Source organism: Myripristis murdjan, chromosome 13 (assembly GCF_902150065.1).
Source record: "Myripristis murdjan chromosome 13, fMyrMur1.1, whole genome shotgun sequence".
Classification (NCBI taxonomy): Eukaryota; Metazoa; Chordata; class Actinopteri; order Holocentriformes; family Holocentridae; genus Myripristis; species Myripristis murdjan.
The window spans coordinates 19037009-19053346 of record NC_043992.1 but is presented as its reverse complement, the minus strand read 5'-3'; the positions used below and the strand labels follow the sequence as shown (position 1 = coordinate 19053346).

The following is a 16338-nucleotide window of genomic DNA, read 5'->3' as shown; positions in this document are numbered from 1 at the left end:
GTAGCCGTCAAGTATTGAGCATGACTATGAAGGCTGTATGAACAAACACAGCCTTTTATTATTATCATTATTATTATTTTCTTGTTAGTATTATTATTTACAAACATCCTACTTTTGGGCAGATACCATTAATGTGGTATAGAGGAAGCAGCAACCAATCATCAGTGTGAATCTCACATTCCACTTTGCTCATTCATTCTTACTGACAAGCAGAGCACAATGCAAAATAAACACAAAGTCAAACATTATTTTTATTCTCCAAATATACAGAGCAAAAGCATCATAGATTCACAGACCAATACAGGTAAAATACAACTTTTTTTTCTTTGTTTTTTCTTAGATACAGAGGGCCACTGCCTGAAAATAGTGGTTTACCCGATAAAATGTACATTTTGTCTTTACATTACAGTTATGCGTATGGTTCACTATTCATAGCAACTTCTGAAATGTCCGTAAGTTAGGTACTTTTTCCCAGACCTGGTTCATGTGGTATTTGCAAATTATCTTATCCTATCCTTAACCTATTTGGAGCACCAGATTGGACTGATCACATCTGAACAGTAAACTATACCGACTTTCAAACATTTTCTTTGATCCTGGTACACCTAGCAGGTTAAAACAAATACTAAGAATTATTTATTTGCAAAAACTAGTTAGTCCAGGTCTGCTTTTTTTTTCTTTTTCCTACAGTAGTGTGTTATTAAAGTACTAACGAGATATTGATTGGTAGAAAAGAAAAGAGAGAGAGAGAGAGAGAGGTTGAAAGCATTTACACAGTAATCAAAGGACTATTGTGATCGATTCCTATTAATGTTTCAAATGCCACCATCTCCAATGTGTACCATCACTGACAGTAAAACCTATCATACAGTGAGGGAGACTTTAAATAGCCTTATGTAAACCACCCTTTGCAGGCATGAGCATGATACTGACAGTGTGAATGCTTAGCATGTTAGATTATTTTTCTTCATCCGCTTTTTTTGTTCAATTCATTCTGTCCAAACAAAAAGTTTTGCGCAGCAAACAAATATTCTATATCCAGTGGGCACAGAAACTATTACAAACTACCAACCACTCTTGGGCTTCACGCCCCTTACATCTTTTTCTCACTCCAGAAATGCCCTTAGCCAGTGTACTGTGGGCCAGTCTTCAGCATTGCTGAATAATAGACTATGCTGCATCCGCTGCTTTGAAAGGGTTGCTCTGTTTTATCAGAGAAGGGCAGCACCCCCTTGTAATTGTTCGGGGTCTTTGTGTTTATTCATCTGTTTGGCCCTGGCAACAGTACTGTGCTTGTAGCCAGGCAAACAGGAGCAGCTGGTGCCAGCCGAGAGGCGTCCACAGGTGAGCAGGGCAGACTGTTCCCCACATGGGCTTTGATTCCCAAAGTAAGCCCTATGTGACGGACATGGCACTAGCACCCTGTGGAACACACATGCCCACTGTAGCAGTTACCATGTGGGGGTTTTGCGACAGAATGCTAGCACATCAAATATTTATCTGTTTGCTCTGCAGTGTGCAGATTCTCCAGACTGGGGAAATGCATTATGTTTGGATCAGTGCAGGAGTTGCATCAGATAAGAAATATTGGACCCAAGGGCTTTCAAAAGGAAAGCAAATTCATCAGATCTGTTTTCAGGGAAAGACACATGACATCGTGCATTTTGGCATTTTCAAATAGTGAACATACTTGACTTCTGACACTCCTGGAACATTTGTGTAGAGTGTTAGGCTATAGTAACAAATTTAATATATACAAAATCTATTTTGTCCCAGTAAGATGTACTGCTCAGGTCTGAGCAGGAAAATTGTGAAAATATATCAGATTTTTATATACCAGTCATTGGTGCTTCATCCTTTTATGTTAGTGACACAATTATATTTTGTTGTCACCATAATACTTTTAAGGTAGCAAGTGTGGCTGAAAAGTTTGATGGCCATTACTGAATTAATTTTCGAGTAGCTTGCAGTCAATATTCACAAAGTGAGTTCCTGTGTAAACATGCAAATAGCAGTAAGCTGTTAAAAACAAAAAAACAAAAAAACAAAAAAAAAAGAAAAGAGTTTTAAGAGACCAGTGATCAAATTATGTGCTATTTTGCTGTGTGTCTCTGAGCAGGGGTTGAAATAAAATCCCTTTTTGCACTGCACTTCAAAGCTGTCACACCTAAGCTTTACAACTTTACATCCTATAGTCTGTTGTGTGCCCGATCTGTACAGTGAGACAGTTTTGATTGGAATCTGGAGGAGGAGAAAACTGCTCACGCAAATCACTCATTTGTAAAAGACAAGCTTGCTTGGGGTAAGTTGATGAAAATTTTGAAGAGGAAAAAAAAATGATTGTCTGTCTGTACAATATAGATGCCACAGGGATTTGTTCAGCTCTAATATAGTGAAAACTGACTGGGAAAGAAAGAAAAGCCGGCAAAAATTATATACAGAAAAAGACAGCATTAGAGATTTATATACAGTGTGCTAAGTGCCAAGCTGGATTATCAGCGTTGAAACAGAGCTTTTTGTCTTAAGCTGTACAATGGGCGCCAATCCATTTGTAAAATTAGAGTCCAAACCACTGCCACTCAAGTGGAAAACCCCATTCAAATGCCTTGAATATAATCATATGTAAAGTGCTTACAGCAACAACTTGCTTTTGTTGAAAATGCCGTGCTTGGTTTTTCATGGGCTGAAAGGCATATTGTGTCATAAAGTTTCAGGCTCACATCGTTCCATTTGACTGCTGCACTACCTAAGACAATGAAAGACTACCTGATCTGATGAGCCATCAAGGAAGAGATGAGAGTTGTTCTGTTATGTTCCTGATTGACAAATTAGAGATGACATCGTAAGTGTGAGTTGCTCTGCCAGTAATGTCTTACAGTACAATTCTGTCATTTTATTTTATTTTATTTTATTTTTACAGGAACTAATCTTTACCCTTCAAAGAATTTATCAAATAGAGACCAAGCTGATTCCATAAAGCACGGTTGGGACAGACCTTGAAAGCCCACAGACATCTGAAAGGCTTTCATAAGCTCGTGATGGCTATGTGATGTAACATAGGACGTTGTTGTCACCGGATTGCAGACACATTACATAAGTGACAGATGCTTAAAGGGTAGCCCTTATCAATCCGAGCCTGCTTCTTTACAAATTCAAAAAAAAAAACAACAACAATTGGCTCTGATCACGAGCCTTTAATATAACTTAGTTTAACTAGCATCTTATTTGGTGTTAAATCCAAATTCACCTCGACAGCATGTAGTAATATCCAGGCAAAAGTAGAGATCAAACGCTTTTTTTCTTTTTTTTTTTTTTTTTGCAGTATCTGCCCTATGCACTTAATCAGGCCATTCACAACAAACCTGCAGTGGTACTATCACAGCATACAGCCTTATGTGCTGCATTGGCACATCTCCAGTGTCATTACTCTGTGTTTTAACACAAGACATGCAATGTGTATGACTAGGAAAAGCCTTGATGGCAGGCTCCCTTTGACACTTCATGTAACATATGAGTGTTTATGCGGCAACTAGTTCAGTTACTTGTTCCTGTGTCTCTACTCTCAACTAAAACAAATACAGTGTCAGTGATTAAATAATAAATCCAATTCAATACATGTCAAGTACAGTACAAAACAAAGTAAAAACTCACCCAAAAGAGTCAGCATGAAACATCATCTCCATAGTAGCCAAATGAACAGCAGAAACAAACAAAAAAATATACATTTTCTTATTTGCTTCTCATGTCTCTTGATGAGCAGCACGATCACAGTAAGGTATACAGTCAGGATGTGCTAAGCTCCAGTGTCAACAGTGGTATTGACAACAATAGGATAGCCTCACGATGAGAAACTCAACCAAAGTATAATTTTTACATTACATACCCTAAGGAACATGGCTGATGATCCATGTACAACACCACATGTTGGGGTTTGTGGGTTTTCCTACCCCATGTCTTGGAGCTGGCAAAGTGCCCTTTTATACAGCAGCACCATGGAGGCTGCTGCTCCCCATCAAAGGAAGAGCTCATACTGTATGTCTATCTCCCTTAGTCAAAGTTTGTATTGATGCAGTTCAAACACACCCTCAAGGCAAAGGAGATGTGATAGTGGGGAAAGAAGAGGCTCTCATTTCTCATTTGGAGTCCTCAACATGAGTGAAATCAAAGTCACAAATTAGGATGCTAGAAAAGAAAAAAGAAATTACAGATGCATAATATACACTGATACTCTTTTATCTCAGAATGACAAACTGTAAAATAATGACTCAGGGCCCTACGATGAGATCAGCCCCTCTTATCTGCTCAGCTCTGTGGCCCAGATGCTGCCATAAAGAGGAAACAGGCATCCCTTTTAATTGTTCGGGAAATCAGTGGGCACATGTAGAAAGTTTAATTCCACCTACACAGGAGACAAGGTTCGATAAGCCAAGCTTAACATACAGTGTGTGTGGAGAGAGGGGAGAGGAAAAGCTTTAATCACGAACACGCGTGCACATTTATTTTTGTGCTTAAAACTACAACAGAGCAGCAGGATATTGGCTCGCACTCGTACTCATGCTGTTAGGAGTGCTTCAACACTCTTTAACAGCAATATCAGTTTTCTGAACGACAATCTAAAAGGCAAAAAAAATGTCTCTGCCAGAGGAGTTGATTGTCACACATGGCCTCGTGGCATTCCTCTGATCTTCTGATAATCCCGATGCAGCAACCGAATATTAAATGTTCAAATTCCAAACTTGCGTCTGTGTTGGCAAATAACCTCTCTGTGGCACAATTCTGATTATGGGTTAAAAAAGGAAGTGGTTGATTAGTTAATGAGGGAAGTATAAGGCTTCTTGATCCACTTGTAGGGACATAGAGAAGTCTGAACAAATCAATTGTTGAAATAAAGTCAGCCAGCGACTGCATTCCCAAGCTTCCAGAAGAAACATAATGATGCTAAGCAATATGTCCTACTTTGAGGCTCCTGGTTGGCTGTTCCTCGTCGAACACCCTGCCCCCTAGCGGTCAGACGTGGGTCTGCATGCGCTTCTGCAGGGGTCGAGTGAGGTCTGAGTTTTGAGACGAGGACTGAGAATAGTGAGAGGAGGAGGAGGCGGATGCCTTGCTGTCTTTGTCGAACTGCACGTAGCCGTCCTGCTTGCTGTAGCTGCTGACGCTGCTGTCGCACTGCGTGTCGATAAAGGAGCTGGAGTCGCTGAGTGAGCCCCGCTGGAATTCCCGCTCGCACAGCTCGATGGAGCTGCTGCCCATGCCCAGCACAAAGCGCTGGCTGTAGTCGTAGAGGCGGTTGGGGCCCGCACCCAGGGTGGAGTAGATGTTGGTGAAGGACATGCCTGTTGGTACCCGCTGCTTGCCCAGAGTACCAGTGTTTGTTGGGTTCCTAACCTCGGTAGACTGATTCCCTGCCATGGTGGGGGTGTGGTGCTCCTTAAATGTATTGACACTGTAGTAGCCATTTGTTGGGTCCTGTTGAACGCATAAGAAAGTTTGAAATTAGTTCTAACTTTCTTAATTATCACGGAATATGCAGAATGACAATACATGCATCAGCTTTATTTATTTATTTTCTCATATATTATTTATTTTTTACTTAGTAAGAGAGAATTTAAAAAGGAAAAAAAAAAACCTGCTCATCTCTGGAGGGTAGAAGGCAAAATAAAACCATCCCCTCGTTTATATGCATTTATTCTTCTCAAAGCTTAACAAGAGTCAAGGTCAAACTGGCATTAATTACCATTCAAATTGGCGAATAAATAAGGAAACAGGCTGCTGTGTACATCACGTCCAAAAAGAAGCAATGGAAAACAGCGGCAAAGCTTAGTGTTATGATTTAGTCAACCCCGATGCTAACCTTAAAATCATGTTTCTCGCTAATTAAGCAGGCCTTGATGATTCATAGCTTGGCATGCAACATGTCACTGAAAAGTTCACTCATATACCAACTGTAATTGGACCTAAACCAAGTGCAGTGTCTTTAATTGTATGTATGCAAAAAAAAAAAAAAAAAAAAAAGCCTTCTGGGGTCACAACTGCTCTGCTTGTTGTCTCTCCCTTGGCACCATGCGTATGCTAAGGGTCTAGTTTGTGCGCATTTGTGTGTTTGTGTGTGTGTGTGTGTGTGTGTGGACATGCATGGATGCATGTCTGCATTTCGGTATGTCTGCTTGTGGATGGATGTGAATGTCAAGCCAATGTGAGCACAATGCCAAATCCCAAAAGAAAAATGCTAATCATGAAGAAATGACTGAGACACCCTGAGAGGATCCTCGTTATGCTCATCATTATGAGACGGACAGGGAGATTGTTTGCGTCTGGCCTTTATCTCTTGTTCAGCCTCCCTGTGCTCTGGTCCTATGCACACCCTCATTAACAGGGATCAAAAAGCCAGTCCCGGTGGGAGCAGGTATGCAGACAAGAGACAACAGAAGCACACTCCAGGGTGCCAATGTTAACATTCATTTGGACAAAAGGATAAATCAATGGGACAAGATTTGTTTCAGTGGCACTGATATTCTCTAGCTCCTTCCACACCTGTGGAGACTGAGCCGACACCATTTATGTTTAACTGCACATAGTTGGAGGTGTAAACTACCTGCCTACTTGGTAAGATAATTCGCCGTACTCGACTAATTGATATATTCGTATGAACAGAACGAAGGGCACTTTTTTTAAGGGATAGCATCCACTTTCACTGGAGTTTTTTAAAACCTTTTTCAAATGCCTTTATATCTAAATAATGAGAATTTGACACATAAAAACTCAATCTGGTAAAAAAAAAAAAAAAAAAAAAAAAAAAAAAAAACAGAGCAAGCTGACTCTTTCGATCCAACTTCACAGGGACCATTCTCTCATTGTTGACAGAGCGAAAACTATTTCTGTTTGTGCCCCCTGAGCTTTTACTTATTGCAAGGCATGTTAAGTATTCTGGTGAGGTAGTTCAAATACTATATGTGGAAAAGTATTGTAGTGAATGGGAAATTATTTGTTTAGGCAATTTTGTTTTCACTTCCCTAGTAATTTGATTTTGAAAGTGATAAACTCTTATTATAAAAGTGCGACAATGGCTGGGATTGCTGGAGTGTGACTGATGAATATCACAATATGAGATCTAATTCTGCATCGGCTGAAATTATATTAGTCATTTATCTTTTCTAAACTATCCGCCCAAAGTGCTAACCACATAACATATTGACAGAGAAAGGATTGTGAAAAACAGAAGTTTGTATCTATCTATCTATCTATCTATCTATAAATAGAGATAGATAGATAGATGTATATTTAGATAGATAGATGCTTTACAATCAAAACAGATCGCAGCTATTCAGTTGTGTTAAAAAATAAATGCACGAATGAATTGGCCTCTGCCCTGAAGATACAGTATAAGCTTTTATCTCTAAAATATGTCCACATAAGTATTTATAGTAAAGTTGTGCAACACTGTGAGATGATTTATATTCAGACTATGACTTGTGGTTGTAGCCTATTCAACCCACACAACTCAACTAACAGCTGAGGCTGATGATGCGACTGCATTTCAGTGGTACACATGATGGACTGGAAACTAAATGTTTAATATTATATATTGGCTGAACAGCATTCACTCTTGTACTCTGGAGCCTCTGGGCCAGATGGCCTTTGATTCCTTGTACCACCTTTGATGATGGTCTAATTAATTAAATTAGACCTCTAATTGGATTCATGTTGCCCCTGGCCTTATCCTTGCCAAAGCATGGGTGGCAGGAGAGGGATTAATGCATTTCAGCCATCTTGGTCCCAGAGTTGAAGACCTGGGGCATAATACATTCAACATCCGCTCTCTTCCCAAAACCTGTTCTCTTTCTCTCCTCCTCCTCCTCTTACTTTCTTTCACCCTCCTTCACGCCTTCATGCTCTCATTGATCCTCATTCGTACCTTAATGTGCTGATATTCCTTCTCTTCCTCCTGTAATACTTCCAGCTGCTTCAGAACAGATTCCTGCTGGAACTCTCCACGTTCAACCTGCATGGGAATCAAGGAGAAATATGGCACACAAGTTAGCACAGTTTCTCAACTTCTTCCCTTCACAGTCAGCAGACATTCTGAGATGGAGGGATTTCACTTTTTGAAAATATAAATATCATTCAGCAATATCACCTTCACTCAGGCTAGAAAGAAGCATATATAATGTATCACTTACTCTCACTTTTTACCAAATGCGGATGAGTAAGGTGTCTAAGCTTTTTCCCCCTGCATTAACATGAAACACCTATTAAGTATTTTAGAGCAAAATGTAATTCAAGCACTCTTATTCCAACTGCATTCTGCATGAAAACCACAAGACTTGGGCAGTTCAAAAAAGGAGGCAGATGGTTTTTGTGTCTAGAAGGCATACAGATACAGATGAACCCCTACTGTAAGATTATCCAGTATGAGCATAAATATTTTCATAGCTACAATGCACTGCAACCCATTATGCACACAGAAACACTGGTATAGTATTACTAAATATAGGATCAGTGCCTTGACTGGGGAGTGCTTACTGACCGTATACCTCTCTGTAATAGCCTGAGATAAAAGGCATTCATTATCTCTGCTGTGTATATGAAAAGAGGACGTATGCATTAAAACTGTGCATTGTGTTAATTGTTTACTTATGCAAAAACAGGTACAGGAAGTGAAAAGTAGAATGGCACGACACTCACACTCACCATCAGTTGTTTCATGGAAGCGTGCTCTTCGTTTTCTCGCGCTGCATTGTGGTCTTTATGTACAATCTCCACCCGGATGTCGTTTTTTGCCGACACGACTCCTTTTAGATCTGGTAGAAACAGATGAGGCATGTATCTCAATGAGCTGGATAAACACCCGTCTGTATTTGTTGATACTATAATTTTTCCCAGTGTATTCTGCAATACTATGGAATTTAGCAAGATCCCTGGGTTTGGTTTATGAGAGCTCTCCCGTTTCCCAGAAACAATACAAAGCATTAGGAATCATTTGTTTCCTGCCAACACAAGATTATCTTTTTCTGCATACATATGCAATCTCACACAGCCTTCCACGGTGGCTCATTCTGTCTGGGACAATGCTGATGATACTGTCATATAACAAAGTCTTACTTTCTGTCTTAATTTTGCTTGCAAGTTCTCTCTGGTGAGCACAGATGGAGACGGGCAGTGAGGGCATAACCAGGTGCGCGTCTTCTGTGGTATACAGACAATAGACATGCTGAGGGGACTGATAGCACAGTTTGGTTCTTGGAAAGTGACAGTGGTTGACTGTCTCTAACCTGAGTCGCTTGATACATGCATGGGTGGCAGTGAACAGAACACAAGATGGAAGTAGCTTTAAATGGGAGTGCATTCAGACTGAGATTGCATGACATGATCCCTTATCACCTTCTGGCTATCTCCCCACCAAAACTGTCCATCTGAACAAGTGATTTAATCTTGTATTAGCCTTATGTCAGAAACCTTGTGTCAGAAAATGTCTTGAAGCAAGCAGCAGTGTCTTGAAAACAAGTAAATCACTCTACTTGTTTAAAGGTACCCAATGTGGTTTTCCTCTTGGTTTTGTTTACACTAAAAATTTCTCACCAAAGAACATTGTTTATGTTTATGTCTTTGAGGCATAATAAGCAGGCTGAATGTATTTCCTACCTCAAAACACACTTGGACTGCCTCTAGTCCTGTTACATAAACAAAATGGGGACCCAGTTTTCTCAGCGTGGACTACAGCGGTGACACATTACATTGGGTACCTTTAAGAAAAATGTGATTCTATGACTTAAATGAATATTCCACTGTTTTGGGCAAAAGACTAAGACAAGATGTTCAATACCATTTTCACCTCTGTACGTCCAGTGGTTCGGACGCAGTAGCATTTTGCTTTAGCTTAGTATAATTTAACTTGAAGTCTCTTCCACAGACTTGAAATCTATGGGAGTCGTTAGCCCGGCTACCTAAAAGTGAGAAAATAAACGTTACAGCAACTCTGAAGCTATCTTATTTATACAATGTATCATGGCTATTTGAAATGCAAGTCTTGGAAGAAACATTCCTTCTTACTTGGCAAATGCACCATTATAATTGCAATAAGCCAAGGGGCCCTATCTTGTGCCACCCGCTATCTGCTGCCACTACCCGCTACCCGCAAATTGTGGATTTAGGAACTTCCGCTATCCCTAAACGGTATCTTGTGCCACCCGCTACCCGCTATCCGTTCTGCCGACTCCGTCATTTGCGCCTGGAGGTGTGTCCGTGGGCGTGTTTCATGTGCTATTCCTAAAATTGCTATCTTGCGCACACACTTTAGGGATATCGGATAGCGGGTGGTCCTGACCACCCGCTATCCGCTATCCGAGAGCGCGCTATCCGCTATCCGAGAGCGCGCCCAGGCAGCTTCAGTGCGCACCCCGACGCAGCCTCGCCACGCACACGGTCGGACTGATACCGGGACGCCGCCGGAATGGACTGAGTATATTACTCATATAGACTGTTTAGAGGAAAGACTGTTTTAATTGGACACTTTTTATTGTTTTATCATAAGCCAGCAGCTGTGCTATATTTTTATTTTTAATATTTTATTTGCCCAATCTACCTTGTCAATAAATTAGTTTACACATAGTTCCACCTCTGCCTCTTGTGTGTGTGTGGTGTGGCCCGGGGATTTTTCTCAATCAGTACAACCTTGTGACACGTCCACTTGGACACATGTGGCTCCACCTCCCGAATTAACTCGCCTATAATATAATATATAATATGTATATATATATAAAGCCAACTTGCTTTAGCCTCAGTAGAAGCCCTGAGAAAATCTACCTCCCTCTCTCCATCGCGGGTTTAGGATTTAGGATTTAGGATAGCGCATCCTGCCCTTAAAGGCAATGGCACCTGGCACACTGATTGGTTTAACTGGCGTAACGCCCAAAACACGGCTATGCATAATATAGCAGGTAGCGCAGATGTTTTGCGGATAGCGGGAGGTGCACAAGATAGCAACTTTTACGGGGGAACGCCTCTTCCTAAATCCTAAATCCGCAAATAGCGGGTTTAGGGAGTCTGGCGCAAGATAGGGCCCAAGGTGTGAGTGTGCATGGCTATTAAAGGGAATGGGAGATGGCACTCTGACTGGTTTACTGCATGTTACCCTTAAAACAATCCCATGATTAATTAAGTGCATCCCTTTTGAACCATGCACATGACGCAATAAACATTTTTCTACCATTACAATTGCAAAAGGTGACACTTGCACCATACTCTTCAGACTGTGCACTTAGATCATTAAAATAGAGTGTTTATGCCAAGCTAATACCAAATACTACCCACAGGAACCAAACCACTGGATGTCCAGATGTGAAAATGATATCAAACATCTTGTCTCAGTCTGGGTAAGCCGGAAGAAGCGCATTTTGCCCAAAATGTTGGCGTATTCCTTTAACATGAGATGGAAAGCCTTTCTTGCTAACATTTAAATAGATGGACATTTTGCAGTGTGCCTGAGGACCATGTCTTTCTATTTGGCTTGAAGCATGCACTCTTTGGTGGGTCCAGCAGGCAAGAGGAGGAGACTTACTTCTCTGGGAGCGGGTGCAGCAGAATGCGCCGATGGTGCCCATGAGGACGATGAAGGCCACAAAGGCTCCAACAGCCACGCCAATGATCACTGCCACCGGCAGGGACTCTGTGGAAGTCAACCACAAGGACATATCCTTCTACAATAAAATATCGTAAAGGTCTCTGACACATAGATTTAGTTCAACAGGTACAGCAGATTACAGCACGGTACACACAGACACAGAGGCTGTTTCTCAGACACACACATGCTCTCCTCATTCCTCGTTTGATTTCTTTGCCTCTTCAACACACACAAACTTAGGGAGGATATGTTGCATGTTTATCCCTTTAAGCTACTTTGGCATTACCCCATGGGCACAAAGGCATGAAATGAATTTATGTATTGTATATTCAAATAACAGAAAAGTCAAAGGAAAACTAATTTGTAAACCTGTTGTGTATCAGCCTAGGAAAACAGGTATCTCATTATCCAACTGTCTAATAACTTTTAATTTACACTCAATTAGGCTAATAAAGGTATTCAGCGGAGGGATTTTATTTTCACTGAGTGCTAAACAGAGAGTAAGACTGTGTGCATTAGTCTGAGCATGACTGTGGTTGTGTGTCTGTGCAGGACTGTGTGTGTTAGTCTGTTTAAGTGTGTTTGTGACTAGGACGAGACAAAACATTGCGGCATATATATGCTGGTCCTGCTGCAAAAGTGCACAATAATGAGGACCTGATTTACCAACCCACGTTAATGACCTTCTCACACTTTACACAAATGCAAAAACAACTAAGTGCTCTTCCCACGCTATTAAAGCCTATTTAATGTCTTCATTGATCAATGTCACTTTCACATAAGCAGCTTATAATTTATCATTTGGAATAAGTGGAGAGAAAATGTACTCAGTAGCTTCCTGAACTGCAGACCAAAGATGGTCAACAAATTAAAAAAAAAAAAAAAAAAAAAAAAAAATCATTTATGACCCATGACTAAACAAATAGATGATGTTTTAATGGAGCTTTTTCATGAAAAAGCAGGTACCTATGTTTTTGTAGTGCATGCTCTGGCTACACAGCATATTTGTAGAGTGTGTTCAAAGTCAGCAACTCAGATGACAGCGAGAAGTTGGATTTATGTCGAAAGGAAAAATTGATATGCAATACATTTACCAGTGTGCCATTAGATTTCTAAACTAGACATCAAATGTTTCAGAATCTATGCCATGTACTATTTATAACCATCTTGCAGGTGTAAATGTCAAATTTTGACTTCGGCTGATGTCAACAACTTACTTGTGATAGGATTTGGTAAAAAAAAAAAAAAAAAAAAAAACTGAACTGCTGTAACTGTAAAGATACATAAGTGGTAATGTATCTGTGTAGCTATATTTTAGAAGGTGTAGTAGTATACATGTATGAAACATCTGTTTCCTACTTTTGTTGATGATGATGTGTGTCTACATCATCATTTAAATGCCAGCTACATGTTACCAGTTGGCTATCAAATCCCATCTCACATAGAGTACATGTGAAAACAAACCGACACAAGCAGACACGCGCACACATACACCCACACACAAGACATGCACGGCCAAATTGATACACAAAAACGACACAGCTCTACAGTTTAGCTCTACTCTATATCAGGGAACCTTAGCCATGTGATTTGAAGAAGAGGAAGCTGGAACCTGTCGAACCTTGGCTCCCACCTTGTTCCTTGAGGCGTATAATCTCGGTGTCGGAGCCAAAACTGTTCCACGCGGTGCAGTTGTAGATGGTCTGGAAGTCGGCAGGGACGATGTTGCTCATGGTCAGCGTGGAGATCACTCCTTCCTCTGTGCTGACTGTCTCCACCGTGTAGCGACCTGATGTCCCAGACTCTAACACAGTTTCCTTCCATGACCAAGCCTGATGTGAGAGGGAAGGAAAAGAGGGAGTATGTGTTAAAACTAATGCACAAAATAAGATTTTATAGAGTGCCATGGCAGTTTGGGGTTTTGCAAGCCACAGCAATTTTTAGAACACACTGCAAAACTGAAAGTATAAGTCATAATATATCTCACCCAGGGTTGTAAATTGTCAAGAACTCCACCCTTTCATTTGCGTAGATAAGTAGAGTAGCTTTCATAGGCCCTCAGCCTTGTTAGGTACATTTGGGACAGATAAGATTCACCAATTGCCAAGAAAGCTACGATGCTGCTTGGCTCTGGAACTGACTTCCTGATGTTGTCGGAGTTGCTCCAGCTGTAACCAGTTTCAAATCTAGACTTCAAACCCAACTGTTCTCAGATGCTTTTTGTTAACCGATTGACTGACGTTTAATTGATGTGTTTTTAACTGTTTTAATGAATTAAAAATTTTCACTTATTTCTTATTTCACTATGCTCTTTTATCTGCTCATTTGTAAAGCACTTTGAAGTGCCAATGTGTACGAAATGTACTATGTAAATATGCTTGCCTTGTCAAAACACAAGACACTCAGCTGGTGATGTAAGTCGTCAAAGATAGAGTCAATAGATTAGTTATTTACTGAAATCAAGAAGAGCGTTGTGGGTGTAATGTGAAATTTCACAGTTGGGGAGTTTCACATTAAAATAACTTTACGGCCATTTTTAATAATTATGTACTTCCCACAACAGGCAAATGTTTTGTAGAGAAATATTTTAAACCACAATATAGAGTGACACACAAGATCTGAGACCTGACAGACTGATCTGAATTTGCTTAGCAACTATAGCAACATTGTGGGAAGGAGAAAAGGATATTTGCACACTGGATTAACAATTTATGCAGTGTTGTGGTAAATTGACAAATGGTATTTACTGGCTGCTTTAATCCAAGGCACCTTATAATATCAAGTGCTTTCGTTTTGTGTGACCACAGTGTGAAACAGATGAATCACATGCTGTTGCAGTGTTAAGCATTTGTAACTGCCATTTAAGCTACAGAATGGGAGCATGCATTTTACTGGATAAAGACGAATCGGTATACAAGGATAAGTAAGACAGTTAATTGCACATTTGTGAGGATTGTCTGGTGGCTGAATAGAGTGATGAGATGCAGAAGTATTACAAATTTAGCCTTGGTTCAAACATTTCCTCTTAATTCTGAAGTGAACAAAAACAACAACAAAAAAGAATAAATAAATCTGTTTCCACTGACTTCCAGGTCAGATAATGAAACGTACACCATGTCATGTTCTTTTACTGAAACAACAAAAGCAGTGGGAAAAAAAAAAAAAAAATTCTAACAAAAAAAGAAAAAGAAAAAAAAAGATGGTGTATAGTTTTACAACTGCTGTCTCATTTCCCCCCCTTTGACATATGGTAAGGAATACTGTGCCTCTGTTATGACACTTTTGTAATGTGAAGAATAAATAGTTTGAAATCCAGGATTAACAACCAAGACCCAGTAGCCACTATGTCTACAGGCGCACCCATCAAATAAACTGGATATTAATTAAGTGGCTGGTTAATGCTGGGCATCAATATACAAAACACACAGCAGTATGACAGTGCATCCAAATTACACAAGAACAAAACACATGTGCTGAAACAAACACAGAAACACACACACAGAAATTAATAATAGCACAAAGCACAGCTCAGAGAATAGGCTGTTTATCTAAGGTCCATAAATCTTAATGGGATCTGTGCTAACAGAGTATAAGTATGCATTAAATGAAAATTAAGAGCCCAAGCTCGCTATACTTCATGAACCCATATTCATACAAAAACAAATGATTGGGAAATCTATAACATTATTTGCTTGCTTGTATTACCCATGTTGTAGGGTAATTTAATCAATAGTGCAGTAGAGCTGTGTCAGGGTATTAGTTCATACAAATGTTCTCTGTTGAATCAATACATCAATCAAATATTGTCATGAGAGAGGGGTCTTTACACCTAACATCTAATTAGCATTATTCAGGTGCAACAGATCCATAAAATATCTGTTTATGATTACACAGTTAGCCTGGTGTTTATTCTGAAATAAAAAGGAGGCAAATAATGACATCAAAGATGAAATACTCACAATGCGGTCTGGAGGCGGGGTACTTCGAATGAAGCATTTGATCTGTCCTTTTTCACCATGTAATGCTTGCTGAGTCTGGGTACTAGAGATGGTGGGAGGCCCTGCGAGGAACAATCGTACAAGCTTGAAATCGGATACACTAAAAAATGAATCATCAAAGTCATTTTCAGTTTGAGGTCATAATTATATCAATTCTGCTTAATCAAGTTCTTGAAATAAATTGTGCTGTAATTGATTTCTTGCAGTCATCTTCTCCCCGAAGAATATTCGCTCTCCAATTCCAACTACGAATACCTCAAGTGTGCAGTAATTTGGGATTCCTGGGGGAGATTGCATTGTGGTTCAATATGAACGTTCCTCAACCTTCAGAGCACAATCTAACTAAGGACAGGCCAGGAGTGAATGAAGGGCATGAGTGTGGGCTCAGACCTCATTCTGGATGGAGAAATAGCTGATTTATGGCTGGTTTGATTTCCCCAACTGAGATAAGGGTCACAGTGGAGAGTGCTGAGGCATTTCTTTGGAGCGTAATCAGGACTACGAAGAGGGAAAGAGAAAAATGCCACGGTGCACAGATAACACACTTGTCACAGTGTTTCTCCTCATTCAGTTTGCTCACAGGAGATTCAGCCCTTCAGCCAACAGAGGGTTTGGTTAGCAAGTGACTGAGCCTCCAGCCCCCAATTTACTCAAATGGAAATTTCTTTCTCCTCGAAAACCCAGTTCCAAAATTATTTTGGTGTATTCCTACATGTTCTT

General features: G+C 40.2%; 1 protein-coding gene across 10 annotated transcripts in view; it reads right to left on the bottom strand.

Annotated features, from left to right (window-relative positions):
• Nucleotides 1-233: 233 nt before the first annotated feature.
• kirrel3b (kirre like nephrin family adhesion molecule 3b) overlaps nucleotides 234-16338 on the bottom strand; it is a 189806-nt gene continuing 173701 nt past the window's right edge. For 2 of the 10 annotated variants that reach the window (XM_030067616.1, XM_030067617.1), the window contains exons 10-16: nucleotides 15580-15680; nucleotides 13242-13452; nucleotides 11558-11665; nucleotides 9103-9186; nucleotides 8686-8801; nucleotides 7916-8002; nucleotides 234-5469 (exon numbers count right to left, since the gene is read on the bottom strand). In XM_030067616.1, the coding sequence (XP_029923476.1) occupies nucleotides 5008-5469; nucleotides 7916-8002; nucleotides 8686-8801; nucleotides 9103-9186; nucleotides 11558-11665; nucleotides 13242-13452; nucleotides 15580-15680 (1169 nt within the window). In that variant the 3' untranslated portion in view covers nucleotides 234-5007. The remainder of the gene's footprint in view (nucleotides 5470-7915; nucleotides 8003-8685; nucleotides 8802-9102; nucleotides 9187-11557; nucleotides 11666-13241; nucleotides 13453-15579; nucleotides 15681-16338) is intronic. The other 8 variants (XM_030067618.1, XM_030067621.1, XM_030067620.1 and 5 more) reach the window with 6 other exon arrangements.